General features: G+C 41.8%; 1 protein-coding gene across 1 annotated transcript in view; it reads left to right on the forward strand.

The window, feature by feature from the left end:
* Positions 1-971: 971 nt before the first annotated feature.
* Positions 972-18325, forward strand: part of adamts16 (ADAM metallopeptidase with thrombospondin type 1 motif, 16) — a 39275-nt gene continuing 21921 nt past the window's right edge. The window contains exons 1-7 of the mRNA XM_028425670.1: positions 972-1346; positions 1458-1539; positions 3963-4321; positions 12677-13124; positions 15255-15457; positions 16682-16765; positions 17276-17435. Of these exons, the coding sequence (XP_028281471.1) occupies positions 1260-1346; positions 1458-1539; positions 3963-4321; positions 12677-13124; positions 15255-15457; positions 16682-16765; positions 17276-17435 (1423 nt within the window). The 5' untranslated portion in view covers positions 972-1259. The remainder of the gene's footprint in view (positions 1347-1457; positions 1540-3962; positions 4322-12676; positions 13125-15254; positions 15458-16681; positions 16766-17275; positions 17436-18325) is intronic.

An 18325-nucleotide genomic window follows, 5' to 3' on the forward strand; every position in this document is an offset into this window, starting at 1 on the left:
TGGCTTTTTATCAATCAGAATGGAGAGACTCCTCACAAACTGTGTGTCTGCATCAGCTTTGCAGAAACCATAAGCAGAATTTCAGCCTCTGTTCCATAGGCTATAGGTTATAAAAATGGGGGTTGTAACATCAACTTGCTTACGATCACCTCTGATTCCTCTCACTGATGCTGATATAGTGCCAAAAGGATCACTGCGTAAACCGTCACACATTTATTTCTCCTGCTGCACAGCAGAAATCTCATCTGGTTTTCCTTTGGGGAGGATGAAATGCTCCAGAATATGAAACAAAGCGCTCCCGATCCTTTTTTTTTTTGGCTCCCACACTCCTAAGCACTTCTATGAATGATTGTGGGGAGTTAAGAAATGTTGGCAGTCTGCCTATCAGTGCAGCTGCGGAATACGGGAGAGATGGGAGAATGACGAGAGGATTAAACAGGGTCAGAGGTTACATTTCAGATTGTAAACCATCACAAATTACTGATTACCTGCTGCAGGGTGAAAACTTGGCTGCCAGATTTAGACCATTGAATTCAAATAAATATTTTCGATCCTATTTTGGAAAGTATTTCTAATGAATGTGGAGAAAAAATATATTCTCTTTACAATGCATAAGGAGGAGATGTAATTGCAGCATAGGCTGTCGCTGCCAGCTTCCTCTGACATACACCTTCTGCAAGCCAAGAAAAGGATACAAACCACATCTCTCAACACAGGTGTCACATGTGATTGGCTACAGCCCCCCCCCCCACACACACACCCCACACCCACTCCTCAAAACACCCACCCACTCACCCAGTCTTGTGTTTTGTGCTCCCTCAAGAAACATAGTGGGACTCTGTGGGACTTTCATAGAAGTGTGCTGTTGCCAAGACGCAGACCTATTTAAGACAATCACATGATTTCTTTGGGAGTCAAAATGGTCCGCGGGGGTCACTGGGTAGAGAGAGAGAGCGCGGCAGAGTGAGAGAGAGAGCGAGAGAGAGAGAACTTAGATTCTAGTCTGAGTGGAAAAAAAGGAAAATGACTCGCCGGGAGAGAGAACTTGAGTTCACCGCGTCTGGATACTGCGCTTGGGAATGAATGGAGACCACTGTGGATGAACTAAAAACGGCAGCATCTTGAGCGTGTTGATGCTTCACCCATCACAAGCAGAACTGCTGCCTCTGCTGTTGCACTGTTTTTATTTGTACTTGTTGGTACTGCTGGGAAGTGGCGGTGTCATTTAGACTTTTTGCGCTAAAAGGTGATCTACAGACATGGCTTTCTTGCGTCTTTCTCGTGAAGAGTGGAGAAACCGGACGCTGCTCCTTTTCCACCTCTGTTGCTTTTTTCCACTGAGCAAAGTAAGTCTGTTGTATTACTTGGTGCAAAGCGTATAAAGTTGTCAACACTGAGGATCGTGATACATTTGCAGAATATAAACATGTTATGTTTTACACTTCCTTTCTTCACAGGGCGACATTTTAAATAATGGTGCTAACAGTTCTGAAGGCGCATCGGTTCTGCTCCGATCTCTCAATTTACCTCAGCACACAGGTATGTATGTGTTAACTGTTGGACATAATATCTGATATATTTCGCTAATATGTCTGTGATGAATATCGTAACTTTGATGACGTTTGCTGTGAATTATGCAGTGCTTTTTGACGCACACTTTCAGAATAAAGTTTGTCCACTGCATCCATTAAAACGGGCAAACAGCGCTCACCTGCGCCGGGTGTTACCTGTCTTTACCGCTGGGGGGCGACCTGCACCCTGACACAGAGACACCAGTGTCTGCTGCAGCACTTGATTTTACACTGTTAAATTCATGTTTTGAAAACCAAAGTTTACCTCCACCTATTGTGGAGCCATTGAACATAAAGAGTTAAATTAGTCCATCAACATGACACTGTGACATTCATCTTGCTCAAAAAAAAAACAAAACAACAATAACAATGCACTTAGATGGGTGAAATGAACTGAGGATTGACCAAACCTCTCTCCTAATGACGATGCACTGGTGCCTGTTTAGTCAATTATTACTGCAAGCAGTTGAGTGCAAGACCTTCATCTGGTCTTTGTTTTGTGGATGCACTGAGTCAGCAACTTCTTCGACTGTGCATCCCCCTTCAGATCATGTGTGTGTGTGTGTGTGTGTGTGTGTGTTGTTATTGTTGCTGTTTAGGAGTAAAACAACTTCTGGGTGCATGTGGAGATGATCCTCTCCATCATGTTTGTTGTCAGATCATCATAGCCAGAGTGTCAATAACTATTTAACTTTTTTTCATGTTATCGTGTATCACATGCATAAGTGCAATCAATTGTAAACTTAAAGGTAAGGTACCTACTGGTTAAAACTCCTGTCAGTGCTAATGGTTCTGAGGAGCCACTAAACTGAAAAACCAACAACTGCAGGATTTTGTCTCAGTCTAGCAGACAAGATGTGTGTGTGTGTGTGTGCTGCACTGTTCCCGTAGGCTCTTTGTTTGTATACTGTCAGACACGGGTCATTGCAGCTGTTTTTTGAGTTAGGGTGGGACAGTTAACAAGATGTAAGTGTGCATGCAAGTGTGTGTCTTGAGGGGGGGAGGTGGACAAAGAGGCATAGATATGCTCTGGTTTTGCCTAAGTGCTTTGGTGTCTGCTTGCAGTCCTGCAGATAGATAACACAGGTAGCACTTCACAAGGGTTGGAAGTTTGCTTCCCACCATGCACAGACACACTAAGATGCATGCATTTATATTAAAGCAGGCTGCTTTAAATAAATGCATCCACTAATGAGCATATGTCATGTTGCAGTTAGGGGCTTTGAGTCAGCCTCAAGGTGCACCAAATAACCAAATTAAATCTTCAAGCATTCAAGCTGCCAGTGATGACACACTGTCTGCCACTCGGCATGTTTCCCCACTGCCAAAACATGTCTGTCTCCGTGCTATATTTACTTATTATTAAGGCTTGCTAAAGCAGGCCAGTACCATAGAGTAACTGAGACTGTCACTTGTTGACTATATGTCCAGGAGTTACTGTTATATCTGTGCACTTCAACTTGAAAAAGTGACAGCATATCACATTGGCATGGCCAGGCTAGCCATATTTGCATAGACTGCGACAACAGTGTATCGAAATCAGTGGTGATGTTTTTTTTATTTAATGACTTCCTGGTTACTTATAGTAAGAAATGCATATTTTAACACATTTTATACATATATGTATTATAGTCAGAGTGCAAACCATGCAAAGTTTCCAAGAACTGATGTGCCTCATTAATTATATGGACACCCTCTGTTTGTCTGTCAGGCCTTTCCTTCCCACAGCATGAACATGAGCCGTGTGTACTGTCATGATTTCCCCTGGAAAAGCCATTTCTGTGCACCTCAAGGAATCAGCTACTTTTGGTTTGACCTTTTGAGGAAAGCCCATTAGCTTCTGTGACTGCAGCAGCATTAGGCGAAGATGCCAGGCTGATGACCTGCCTCCATCCCTCTTTATGACCTGCAGTTATCCAGCTCTGGCTGTAGTAGTAAAAACTGTAGTAAAACATGAGGTCAAACACGATTCACTCTCTGCTGAAAGGGGACAGCATTGAAATTGTCTAGAAGTCTTCCTTTTCTTGTAACTCTTCCTTGACCCTGCCAGCAAAAGTATATGAGGCAGGTCAAGGAGAACTGACATAGGAAAGGGAAAGGTTGTGGTTTTTCATCCAGCCTGTGAGGCAACTGAGGTACTGCAGCGCAGCATGATGTGCAGTGTATCGCAGTAAATGACGATGACACATTCAATTAGTACAGCAAGAACAATATGTGTTATTTTTGCCAAATAACATCTACAAGATACAGTTTCTGATGTCTCATCAGTTCTCTATATTTTTGATATGGCTACATCCAAAGGGTTTAATCTGGCTTTAAATGTTTTAAATGCTCTCTGTGTGCTGTTTGTTCCAATTTTAACACCAGGCCATACTTTTCTGTCTTACCCAGAATACGAGATTGTATCTCCATACGAAGTCAGCCACAGTGGTGTTTACATCTCTCATGAAATTGCCCACCATCAGCGCAGAAGACGACGTAGATCCCTGACCCCAGATGCAGACTCATCAAACACAGACAGCAGCAGTGAAACAGTCCACTTCCGACTGAGTGGCTTGGGGCAGGACTTCCACATGGAGCTGAGGGAGGCCTCCGAGAGCCTGATTGCACCTGGCTTCACCATCCAGGTCCTGGGAAAGAACGGCACCAAGAGCCTGAAGGCCTACTACCAGGACGACCTTTGCTTTTACCAGGGGTCACTGAGGTCGAGGGTCAACTCCTCAGTGGCACTGTCCACATGCATGGGAATGGTGAGTCTGAGCATGCACAGAGTCAACTTGCAGGAGGGACTGGGTGAGAAAGTGGGGAGTAGATAAGTCTGGATTGATGCACGTGGGTTTGTTTCAGTCACAACAACTTCAGGGCCTGTTCATCAAGTTGGTATTTTGGATATTTTTATTTTAGTTTGGGTTTGGCAGCATTTATATTGTATCATATATATTATATCATATATCAGTGCATACTGTAATCGTACTCACTGACCTAGAAGAAACAGTAAGCTTGAGAGCTGAAAAAATTTGGCTCATTCAGCAACCCTCAATAATATAAACACAGTGTCAGGGTTCCAGTGAAAGAGAGAGGTCATTGACCCTTTAAAGGTTTAGAAAACACAGAATTAACACTGAAGACGGAGCAGAACTAATTGACTGACAGCATTAAACACATCATTCACTGTCATTTTAAGTTAGACGATATTAGACCCCAGATGACATTCAGCAGAAGGAAAGACTGAGAGGGGAAAAGAGGGATGGAAGGAGGAAAAAAATAAAGTCAGCTGGTACATTCTAGATAAAACTACAATTCTCTCATTGTGAGACTCTGTCCTCATCTGCGACACATCATGACTGTCATCAATTAGTTCTTTCAGCATGCTTCTGTCGGGCTGCCTCTCACACAGCACTTGAGTCAGAGCATTGTCTGCTTGGTGTGGTCAGAAGATTGACTTATTTTTGACTTAGGTTGACTTAAAAACCCACTGAGTTAAGTTGGCGAGTGACGCACAGGAGTTTCTTCCTCCAGTCTGTCGTGCATCATTAGTTCTAACTCATTCCATGTATATTGTACTTTTGCCTAAATCAGCTAATGAATAGCTAATGAGTGGAAAAGTCAGGCCTGTGAACAACCACATCATGTTTGGTCTATAAGCCAGGGAAAAGAGACATACTAGCCAATTGTGCCAAAACAATGTGGTGGTGGTGTTTCATCTTCTTATTTAGCACACAGTATACTAGTCCCACCAGCTTTCATGGCTGACACGTGCATTTCAGTACACATATATATAACACGCCTTAACACGGAGCGGCATCTTTGCCTTAGCTGCTGGCATCATAAAAAAGTGAAATGACTGTGTTCAAATTGCAAAATATAGCGAATATAATTCAAGTTAATTGTCTTATAGGAAGGGTGGGGTGGTGGCATTTGAATGGATAGTAACAGGGTAGAAAGCTAAGTTGACACTGGAAGCAATGTTAATATTACTGTAATGTAAAAGCTGCACTATTAGTAACCTGATATCCAAATCCAACACCGAGCAGATTTATTGGTTAAAGTATGATGTGCAAGTTATGTTGTAGGTGTTAGGTAAGGCTGTAGTGTGTGAACCTAAAACTTGTGCTGCATTTGTTCTGATGGGGTTTTCGTCCTGGATAAAAGTCATTGTATTGTTTAGGCAAATATTCTGAATAAGGTGAATCCTAATTATCTGCCTCAGACTACTTTGCATTCTGTGGACAGTTCTGGCAGCATTTCTACTTTTTGCCTTGGTGGTCCTCTTCTTCTGCCACAAGAAAATAAAGGAAACATTCCTGTAAGAATGACATTAAGTATGCTGAATTGAGGCAGCTTCACCCCCAAGAGTCCAAGTGTTACACTAGCCCTCTCCAGCAGTCTGGACTGGAGAACAAAGGACTTCATGAATACACACACACATAATCCTCTCAGTGTTACGCTTACACGTAGACATTCATTTAGAAGTCAGCAGTGACTGGAAGTGCAGGGAATCAAGCTAAACTAAGCAAAGAAACATCTGCAGTGTTACTTGGTTGTAGATTTCACATTGAGGCCAGTGATCACATCATTTTTCTTCTGAAGGCAGATCAGATCTGCTGTCGTTTTACAGTTTGAACACAACAAATGTCTTCAAAACGCTTCACTCAGCATGGCCTTTCAATGTTTCTAGCTCTAATAAATTCCCGTCCTTGGCTCGTCTTTGCTGTTTTGTTGTTTATATTTTTCCTGTAGAGGACCACTGCTGTGTCTGAGAATTGCCCTCTAAAACTACAGACACAGAATGGCACATCTCCAGGGATGCCTCTTATTCTGTGTGTGCGTTCAAGTGTGTGTGTGTTTGTGTGTGTGTGTGTGTGTTAGTGTGTGTGTATGTGTGTGTGTGTGTGTGTGTGTGATCAGACCAGATCTCAATAAAAGATTAAGCCAAAGGGTCCTGGGGTTGTAGGGACTGTAAATGTGGTTCTCACGAATTGGGCTGTCTAGGCCAGAGTGGGTCAGTGCAAGAAGGGGGATTTTTCTGATGTGAATGAGGGAACCACCAAGCAATATTAGCAGACAAAGGTATGTAGGCTCCAGGGGAAAGATAAAGATGGAATTTGACAATAAGGGATTGGATGAGTAGAAGTCTCCAGAAGAAAAAGTGTAATGTTGTATATGAGTTTGCACTAAATGTTTGATCTGACTGGACAAGAGAGTCCACTAAGACACCTGAAGGCTTATAGGAGACCTTGCACTTTGACCAGTTTCATGTGGCTGGCAATAGGCAAATATTGACCAGAGGAGCACAGCACCTGTTCCCCCAACTGCACCATGATACCACAAAGATGAGACCATTTCATCATCCTTGTTTGCTCTGTCATTCTTGTGAGAAATTATCCATCTGCATTTAGAGTGACTCACACTGATGGGCCACTATGTTAAAGTTTCTCTTGTGGGAAGATAGATAGATAAAGAAACATCAGAGTGAGAAGAGAGGGCCATTGTTCCCTGTCTGGCATTTTGGAGCACTGAAACCCCCTTTGTAGAGAGTGTGATGTTGTAAAGTTGACGTCTAAGTTGCCTTTTCAAGTCTCCTCTTCTGCGACAGCCCAGTGGTTAGCTAGGCTTTGATGACAGTAGAGAGATCAGCCATAAAAATCTCAAGCAGGGAAGTGGTGGAATAAAAGTAGCAGGTCAATCCCAGCGATGGCACTCTTCACCTGCCAAATGGTTTCCAACGAGGTCGCACACATGTGGAAAGAGAGAGGATAAAACAGTTCCTCCTCTGTGTCGACTCTATGCTGCAGCATGATGCCCTTTACTGCAGATGGGTGCTGTGCAAGCATTGTTTCAGTACGGCACCATGCATCTTTATTTCTAGCATAACTCAAAGCAAAACTCATTGCATGGGCACAACTCAAGTCCAGACTGAAATAAGTTTATTAAGTTTAATAATAAGTTAAATGATACATTAAAAAAACTTTCACAATCATTAAGTTCTCACTGGACAAGCTTTGTAGTATTTTAACATCTACACTACAAGTAAAGTGTAGACAGATGTTAGCATGCTAACATGCTAAACATTTGCCTGTATGTAACTACTACCTTAGTCTACTTCTAACATTACCCAAATTGGCAGATCATTCACAAATGTCCCTCCACCCACTGCATCACTACTGCCATTGATAATGCTATATTCTGGCTAGCATTGCTAGGCAGTAAATGGGCAAAAATGATCCTATTCTCAGTAGCTTTAATGTCTTTTTAATGTGTCTATAAATATTTGAGAGCATTAATCTCATTTAAAACTATATTAGATGACGCTTCAGCACTGCAGCTGTTTTAATCTTGCTTCCAGATGTGGGTCTGCTTCATTATCACTGTGCTTACCACATTATCCTTTTGTATCAAAGGGAAATGTCCAGCCTGCTACAAATCACTTGGAGGGCATGTGTTTTCCTCTTGTAAAAAAAGGACGGGTGTGTTTCTGGCCTCAGGGCTTGTAGTAGTGGTAATAATAGAATGCTGCACATCGGTCCCACCTCTGGGATTTCCAAGAATATATGAGGGATGATCTACTGATGTGATGAAGCTTTGAAAAGCACACAGTGTGGTCTTGGCAGGTTGCTATCATCAATTTTCAACATGATATACATCAAGTGTTTTGCAAGGATTGTTACTAGTTTTATCATCACTCATGGTTTCCCCGGTCACACAGAGCAGACTAGGCACTGAGTGACGTGCACATGAGATGGGCTGCAGTGAGTTTGGAACAGTTTCCTAATTGTGCAGACCTCCAGTTTGTGTAATATAACCTGGAAATCCCTAATTGATGAAGAAATGTTGACTGTGTTAAAGTGTGCTGCTAGACTGTCAGTTCCAATTTTTCAATAAACTCTGTCAACACAAAGCAAAAGTTTGAATCCATGCCCTCGGTTACTAGAAACTGAGCCTTAATGGAATCAGTCTTTCTGAATCAAATGCAATAAATTATCCAAACATAAATCCTAGCTGAACTTTATTCTGTCAGGTTTTTTTCCTCTTGAAAAGCAGATGTGAGAAGACAAATTCTCCCCTTGTTTTTGCCTAACTTAACACAGCCTTATGTGAGCAGGAGATAAGGTTGCTTTAGACATTTTAATGTTTTACAGCAACAAGCAAGAAGATGTTTCAGCAGGCACATGGCTCAGGTGTCAAACACAGGCAGTACCTGCAAAAGTAAGGCTGGATAGTTCAGGTAGTGGGATGTACAACTCTGGCAACAAGTGAACAACATATCTAACAACAAACAAAGATACTAAAACACAGGTTAACGCATACTCTGCTGATTTTTCCTTGCTATCTTAGTTTCTGCTAGGAATAGCTTCCTCTAACAGAACTAAAATCCTTTTACTAAAAATAACTCGTAGTAGTAAGTCTTTGGTCTCCATCCTGTTGATGTGTTGCAGGTTAACGAGCGAAAAATGTATACTGCTCACAGTCAGGTGCACCTTGTAATGCACTGAGTGCCCCCCCACCCACCCCCATTTCCGTTTTCTTTACCCTCCCAACCCCCCGTTCCTGTCGCTGCTTGTCTGGATGAGTCTGTCTCCAGAGAGTCCAGCTGTTTGCGCCCTCCCAAGTAGTGTTTCAGCATTTTATGACTGCTATTTGCACCTCGTCGAGCGCACTGTGTAATCTGAAGACTTCGGCTATTCAGGAAAGGCACTAGTGTGGCCTAATCTCCTAACATAGTGGCCTGCATACACACATGCGCTTGAAGAAAGTGCAGATGTGTGTTGTTTTGTGCATGACGGATGGATTTACAGACTGAAGACATCACACAAAGAGGGGAACGTTTTTTGGCAAACATTTTGAATTTATTGTACTATACACACACAATACACGTACAGCACACTGTTGTTAGTTGTGGTCTCCATATGTGCCTTTCTGATATGGTTTACTCACAAAAATATATTTTACTCGCATTAAAATCTACAATATGAACATCTGGATTCAATATCGTCAGTACAGGACAAACTACATGAAGACAGCATTTCTTAAATAATTAGAGGCATTGATGGCAAATGTTGATGAAAGGAAACAGGAGGATGTGTGGACAGTGACGTCCAAGATGGTCCAAGAAGTTATATTTATGATATTTATTTAAAAGTTATTTGAAGATATAGATTGTTGGAAATATCTTTATCTGAGCTTGTGTCACATGCAAATACAAAACCATAGAATTTAACACATTCATGTTTTAAAGTGTCACTTTGACACTATATAAGTGTCAAGTGAAATTGCTCAAAAGTCTTTAATCTTAGAAATTATGATTAAATTCATGATTCCTGAATTATGTCTCACATACATATCTCTATGCTGTTCTAATGTAGAGTCATGTGCAGATGTAAACATAAGTCAAAGCCAAGTCATGTTTGCCACGTGAGTTAGAGACCCTTGGCAGCAAGCAGTTGAAAATAAGCTTACTGTAAGTAATACAGCAATGTAGATATCTTCGCTGTAAACGCAGAGTTCCTCTACCCTGTGCACTCCAAACTATGCTTTAATATGTATCAGAACATGACAGTTTCCATAGCGACTCGTAACTAAACAGTCCAGTCAGAACAGGCTGCAGGTGTGAGTCCTGTGATTGTCTCTTTCCATCATGGATTTTCAATGCTTTTATCTGTCCCATCTCATTTTACTGCCATTGGACTGGGCTGACCAAAAATAACCCCTCATGACAAAAAACATCATAAGACGGAAAATTTGATTCCTTTCTTCCAAAAGCATCAACACATGGCACCCATTTTACTGTACAGTATCTCCTCACTATAATGCTCCTATATTCATATACCACCCACCCTCCCACCCAGACAGAATAAATACTTAGCACGTGAAGTTTTGAAGGTTGACAGCGGCCCAGTTTGGGTCAGAGGCCTCACCGTGACTTGGAACTAAATCTTGACAATTGTCAGTGATTACACAGCAACGGGGCGGGTGCCATGTGGAATCATGCACCGGTTGTCACATGTGATTGTAAGTAACAATTCTGGCTTGGATATTTGTCGACCGCTGGCAGGCAGGCAGGCAGGCGACAGTGGAAGGTGGTAGTGCATTAGTAAGCCTCTCTCTTTTTTGCTCAATAATTGCTCCCCCCACCCTCTTTTTTCTTTTTTTTTTCTTATTCCCCAAAGTTAATTTGAGTCAATCATCTGTAGTCAGCGTTGCCTCTTTGCACTTGGAATGACATTGTTTTGGATTGTGAGGAAAACAACAGCTGCAGCATTTTAGGGGGTTTTTAACACAGACAGCAGTGGTAAGTTGCTGATGTAGGAAAACATGCTGTGTGCTTTATTATGAAGCATCCATTGTTGTTTTTTTTGTGTGTCTTTAAAAGATGGTAATCATCTCAGTAAGTACTGGTCAAGTGTGTTTCCGGCTGTAAATATGTCTCCAAAAAAAATATGTCTCCGCATCACTCTTTGTGGTTACCTTTTGTCTTTGAAACACTGGTTTACTGCAGGGTGGGAAATGATCATTATGTGACCCACAAACACCTGTAAACAACCGCTGGTTTGCAGTAAGAACGTGAAACCTAACAGTGGGATTTGAGCACGTATTCTTTCACACTTGACCATGAACCTGACACTCAGCAGCGCAGATGTGCATGTGTTATATAGATCAAGATAATGCAATGTGTTAGTAGTGATAGGCCAGTTTGGCAGCTGAAGAACTAATAAAAGGATGTAACTTTTAATGTGATGAAAGCTTTAAACTGCATGGTGACTGCTGTCATGGCTAACCTATCTGTTATTGGCTTGTATTCATCTGCACTCAGTTCATTATTTTCACATTGAATGCAGTCCAGAGACTCAAGACTGCTCCACTTCTAGAGTTAGCAAGTGATGATGAAACACATCAAATTTTGGCCATCAAAGAAACATCAAACAAATCACCAATAGAGGATCGCTCCTGCAAGACTGACTAATTGCAACGAGAGACTTTATTGCACACTCACACATGCATTTATAATCTCACTTTTTCCAGCTGTCTCTCATCCTTTTTTTGTCTCACATCCATTCACCTTGTATTAATTCACACATCCAGATATGCACACACACACACACACTCTGGACCCAGTCAAAACTACTGTGACAGTGTTTTTGTCAGCCAGCGAATTGGCTGCAGAGATGAAGGACCTCACACTCCCCTCACACAGTAAAAAAAAAGAAAGAAAAAAAAGGAGGCTGTAGTCAATTAAACGTATTTTAGGGAAATCACAGTTACTGCCAAGTGCAGTTAAAGTCCAAACTCTACGTGCCAGTTGACTGTCAGCGCAGATGTGGTGCGTGTTTAGAGAGACTGAGTGAGACAAAGAGACAGGCAGAGAGCTGTGTGTGTGTGAATCTGCTGGAGAGAGAAGTTTGTTGAAAATGGAATAAGGGTGAAAATGTCTCTGTCTGTTTGGGACAGGGACCGAAATAAACTAAAATAGAGAGAGATTAAGGTCAGTGAAGACATTTAAACTCGTCTTTCCCAAGATTGCATCTACATATGTTTTTGGCAAACATCATATTTCATCCATAGTAGATATGAGGAGTTGAGGGTTGTTGTGGCTTAGGGTTTAAATAATAACATTTTTCATTTGCTACATTTCTAATAAATGTCATGTGTTTACTAAATAATATACCATTAACCCTTTTGTTTGAAGTTCAGTCTTTCTGATGAAGGCTGGGTGACCCTGAACAGATGTTAAACATGAAGAAACAAGGCCAGTAATTGAGCAGCACAGAGGTTTTACAGGGGTCATGCTGTAGTGACCAAGAGTCAGATCTTGACTAATTGCTGACAGAGATGGATTGGACACTTAAAGGAGAAGCTAAATAAAGTTGTTGGTTAAAAGTTATTACTGCTGCTCTTCAGTCTGTTTTCAGTGTAAGACAATGTGCCAGCATATGAAGTGTTTGACATCAACAGTGTTTACTGCATAGGTCATTGTTTGTAGTTCAGCTTTATTACTTCATTTTAGTCTAAAGTGCATACGACTCAGGCGCTACAGCAGATTAGACCAGGCTAAATGCATCAAAGACAGAGTGCTGTAAAACTAATTGGACTTTCTGTTTTGCCTCTAGTCAGGTTTGATCCGCACCCAGGATGCAGACTATTTCCTGAGACCTGTGTCACGCAGCCTTGCACAAAGGGAGAACTTCACAGCACCCTTCAATCAACAGCCACACATCCTCTACAAGAGTGAGAGAAACACCAGGATGGACGAGAAAGGTCAATGGCCTCGGGTGCTTCAGAAGAGATCTGCAGATTCGTCTCATCACAAATCACACAGACACTTTGTTGCACAGACGGACTCCACCGTCAACATGTTTAATAAAGATCAATACAGGGGGCCGCAAGAACAGCGCGGTGATGACCACAGTTATCACTTTGACAAGAGTAACAGCAACAGCAGCAGTGACCAGATGAAGCATCATGAAAACCAGCATCACCGCAGCAGCCATCGCCATGACAGCGACTACAGGCATGGGGAGAAGCAGAGGCAGCACTTCTGTGGGAGAAGGAAGAAATGTATGTAAGGGCAATTTCTCATACTAATCTCTTTAGAGTATATGCAGTACCACAGCTACAGGACCACAAAACCGACATGTTCCCACCTAGAAATACTTCTCACATTGCACATTTTTAGAAGAGATTATCACAGTTTTTACAATTTTCACACAGAAAATAAGCAGCCAGCAGTTCACAAGGTCAGAAATGGTGAATGTTATGATGTTATAGTAACACAACTCAACACAATTTGGTGACACCTTTCAGTTATGCCACATTTTACAGGTTGACGCCACTTTGAAGGTAGCAGAGCGTGTGTTAGCATGTGGTTGTTAACACATCATTAGCCCCTTCTGTGTTAAAGAGAGAAACAGCAGTGTGTGATGCTGTTGATCCTCAAGCAGCAAACTGTAAATCCAAGAATTCAGCATAAGATGTGGCTTATTATATTGATCTAAGCTAGATTAAAGACAGCATTTTCACTTGATAGCTTTTAAACACAACAACATGTTTGAATGGAACCTCAGGATGGGAAGCTTTCATAAAAAAAGCAGAATCTCAATTTACATGGACATTTTTTTGGTTGACTTCACAAGTGACTTAACCTGTGAAAGGTTAAGGGAAAAGGATTATGTTCACTAATATGCACTGTGACAAATGTTTGCTCTCAAGAAATTACCACAAGATCAGTTAACATTGCTAGTGTGTCAGAGGTCATTTGAAAAAAGCACAGGGAGGGATTGGGCTGATACCACCTCCATTACCCTGCAGAACCCCAGCTGCCTGTCCCCTGTGAAAACACACGGATGTTTACATTTCCACGAGGTGACATCACCGAACACCTGTGCTGTGTTTTAGTCAAAAAGGCCGCTCACCTGCTTTCATACCAATATAAGCAAACTTTCCAGCCTTTATAGTTTATCTCAGCCCAGGCAGTGATAGGTGAAAGTTTTGATAACCTTAAAACACAAAAGTAAAGATTTGAGGCGATAATAACGTTAACATTGACACAATGGTTTTAAGGCGGTGCTGCTGCATTGACAGGTGTACTGTTGACCTGGTGTAGTGCAATGTAAGGTGGTGCTTTGATTTACAGAGGCGACCGAGCTTCAAAAAGGTGCATTAAAAGCATTTGATGGTTGAGATTAAGTGTATGAGTCACATGTTCAGTCATTGTAAATTAACTGCATTTTATATATATAAAAAGCTTTCCCTTATCTTATCTCTTGAGCAATGACACCATTTCTGGCACCATTCAAAATTACCCTTTATTCACAGATTCTGAAATGGTGAATGAAGCACGGACATGTTGATAAGTGAATTTGTTTTACGTTCTGTAATAAATATTGTGTCAGATCGGATTGTGAAACCGCATCTCCTCGGTGGCTACGCCGACAGAAAAATGGGTGTGATTTAAATCTTTCATGAGGCCAACAGGTTGTTGCGTATTGTGACTTTCAGTAGGCGCAGCTAATGCACAGCGTTTTACACTTTACTTAATAGTAGAATAACACTAAGACTGCCAGAGTCAACAACAGGAATAAAGCCCAGTCTGCAGTTTATCCCATGACATCAGGTCACAAAAGTAAGAGTATAGTTAATCATCTGGAGTGGTTGTCAGCTACTTGCCAGAGTCACTGGTTAAAGGTAGGGTAGGAGATTTCATTCTGATGCAGTTTTTGTTAAATTAGTGTAACTAACAATCCGATAGCAACCAATTAGTTCAGCAGTTTCGCATTAAAATGAAGAATATGAATTATCTGTGGAAGCTATAAAATGCTAAAAACATCAGCCAATCATCCGGATGGGCCCTGCGCGGAGTATTGGCTGGTTGTCACTCTCTTCCTGCTCTGCACGCACCAGAGAGGTATGTGCATGATGGCCGAAGTCACAGACTGCAGCTCATGTTCAGGTAATGCACGTCCATGTGATTGGAGGCGTGGCTTCGGGGTGAGCTCCGAGAGAAAGGGATGTGTGTTCACTTTTAGCCATTGGGCTAATGGCTATAAGTCAATTTCAGATCAGGTGTGGAATAGAAAGGTTCTATGTATGCCTCTGTTTCCACTCGTTGTAGCTCTAGCTGGTGCACTCCATAAACCTCCATTAAAGGGAATCAAAACAGTTAATTACTTCATTTATTTGTTTCCACAGACATGCCCAAACCTCCAGAAGAAGATGTGTTTATCCTCCCAGATGAGTACAAGTTTATCTCCAGGAACAAAAGGGCAGCACTGACGAAGAATCAGGGCAATCAGAAACTCAACGTAGAGACACTGGTGGTGGTGGACAGAAAGATGATGGACAACCACGGCCACGAGAACATCACCACATATGTTCTAACAGTCCTCAACATGGTGAGAGGAATGGGACAGAGCTGTGTGACGTTAGGATGCTAATGCTAATGCTGCGCTGTGACTTTGCATTGGCTTGTGATTTCCTTTGCTTTTCATTACACAGCCGATAATGACGTTTAAACCCACACAGTTTACTTATCAGAAACAGCACATCTAAAAACATGAAACTGATCCCTGTGTGAGACGATCGCCCTCACAGCACCCCCCCTTCCCACTCTCCTCTCAGTGGATCAAGCAAAGCAAATTCTGTCACACTTCTTTTGCTACTTATTGACTGACTGACAAATCCAAAGATAATCCATCTATTTTGAAAACATAGCCCCCTTCTTGTGAACACTAAGTTGGAGCAGGCGCAGGATATCACCTAAATACAGTATGGAGTTTCACAGAAACCACACACCCCTCTATCATCGCCTGCATCGCCTGCTCTCATGGATCTTAAAACATTATTGAATATTTGTTGAAAATAAGCCTCCTAGCCCATACTTAGATGTTAAAAAACATGCCGTACTATTATGCACCACAGAACACCGAAGCTCTATGGAAACGGATTGTTTCTTCTTCACTGAAAATACAGTGATTCACTGTTTTGATCAGATCAGACTTTACACATCCAAAACTCTGTCAAACACTGGTGTTCTAGGATGTCTTAGTTTAAGTAAAGTAGCTTTGATTGCCTCTTTGACCTCAGCATTTTCTCTTGCTCTTTGTAATGAACCAAAGCCATGTGTCTTCTTATGAGTCAGAGTAAAGGAAGACCGAACATAAGGAATGAATGAGAAGGGGAAAAAAAGATTTGTGAGTGGCACCTGATGTATACACACAGCAGGGGAGAAAGACAGATAGCGAACATGAACAAAAGATTAGCAGTCGACTTTCAAAAGCCAGACTGTTATGACTGATCAGATGTCTGCACAAGATGGTGAATTGGAAACAGCAGTTGGGGTTGTCATTTTTTACTGGCACCTTAAGGAGGTTTTTGTGTTGTTATTTTAACAAGAATGTCAAAGTGCGTTGTCTCATTTCTTTGATATATGATTCTCTAATGCTTGTAGCACAATTAATATCAAGGGTACTCATATGTTTGATGGCCACTACCTTTGCTCAATGGTTTTTAGTTGAGTCAAAGTTGTATATTTCATTTGTTCAATCATTGCAATAAAGAGTGTTTAACAAGCTGTAGCATCAATAATATGTCATCATGTTTTTTTCTGTGTCTACCAGGTCTCCAGTCTGTTCAAAGACGGCACAATAGGGGGAAATATCAACATAGTCATTGTCGGCCTCATCCTTCTAGATGAAGAGCAGGTGAGCATCTTCATCATGGTGCTGCAAGCACACACATAAAGCACCAAGTAACAAATCATTTGTTTGTTTGTTTGTTGTCATGCCTGAAAGGCTAAATCTCTTAGGAGATTTTCCCGGGGTCGTCGTAACTACTGAGGACTTTTACAGTGGTTAATTACAGAGTTTACGCTTCCTTGGATCTCTGCCACTTTTAGAAGGGAAATTCTTTTGGAGTGGAGTTGGAAAGCAAGCATGAGCAAAAAAAGTGTGTGTGTGTATGTGCGTGTGTGTGTGTGTGTGGGGGGGGGGGGGGGGGGGGGGGTTAGGAGAGGCAGGTGGGATACTGTCAAAAATAAAAGTCAAGCTGATGGAGGACAATGGCTTCTGCTTTTCATTCACCTGACTTATGATTACTAAATCTTACTAAAGAAGAGCAACCAAGAATCCAGAAACGTGCATTTAAAAACTCTTTTTTTTATTATTAGGAAGAGTAAAGTCATTCATTTGTAAAGACACCTTCTGCTCTCACAGGATGGCTTGGTGATCAACCACCATGCAGACCACACACTCAGCAGCTTCTGCCACTGGCAGTCTACGCTGGGCGGCAGGGACGGCCGACACCACGACCACGCCATCCTCCTCACGGGACTCGACATCTGCTCTTGGAAGAATGAACCCTGTGATACTCTTGGTATGTGCTTGTTGCTGTTACTCTAGAGCAGATTCTGCGGTAAGAAAAATGCACAAAGGTTTAACTTGCCCATGCTTGTGTGTGTTAGTGTCGTTTTCTCTCTTCTGTGTTGTCTGGGAAGACATCAGTGTCCTCTGTCACACTGCGTGACCCACAATCCCAACAGACAAACCCGATGTTAAAAATATCTGCTGCTGTGTGGCTCCCACAGCATTGCACACATGTATACTGCTGAACATCATTTCTGAATATTGAGTGTGAAAGCTTAAAGCTTAGAAGAGGGAGTGTGAGCTTTAAGCGTTCACACTCCCTGTGCCTTTGTGAATGTGCACCATCTAACAAACTAACAACAGCCTGTTTGTGGTAATGACCATGCAAACACATTGTTGTCTTCCGAACTGTGAGAAGAAACCTTGATTTGGAGTCCCAGAGGAACACAAAGTGACTCTCTCTCTCTCACACACACACATGGAGGGACACAGACTACCTTTAAGTTTTGACTTCAAAGTGTTGAGGCTAGCATTAGCTCTAATCATTGCTACAAACGCTTCAGTTCAAAGGTGTGAGTGTGCATGTGTGTGCATGGGAGTCAATGCTGACTAATTCCCAAAGGTGCAACCTAAAATGGCCATTTTTGAGCCAGCGGTCACAACATAACACAGTTTATTTGTGTTACTGTTACAGCCCTATTCCTCTATGTTTTCATCCATATTTCAAAACGGGTGTATAATACCAATGACCTACGTCTTTTCCCGACATAAAAAAGCAGCTAAATGGTAGTTCTCACAGTCAATCTGCCTTGTTATGTTTAATATCATTACTCACATTCGTTACGAACATGAGAACATTACTTTTGGGGGTTTTGCACTCTATGGCGAGTGACTTGAAGC

This window comes from Parambassis ranga, chromosome 16, assembly GCF_900634625.1.
Source record: "Parambassis ranga chromosome 16, fParRan2.1, whole genome shotgun sequence".
NCBI classification, from domain to species: Eukaryota; Metazoa; Chordata; class Actinopteri; family Ambassidae; genus Parambassis; species Parambassis ranga.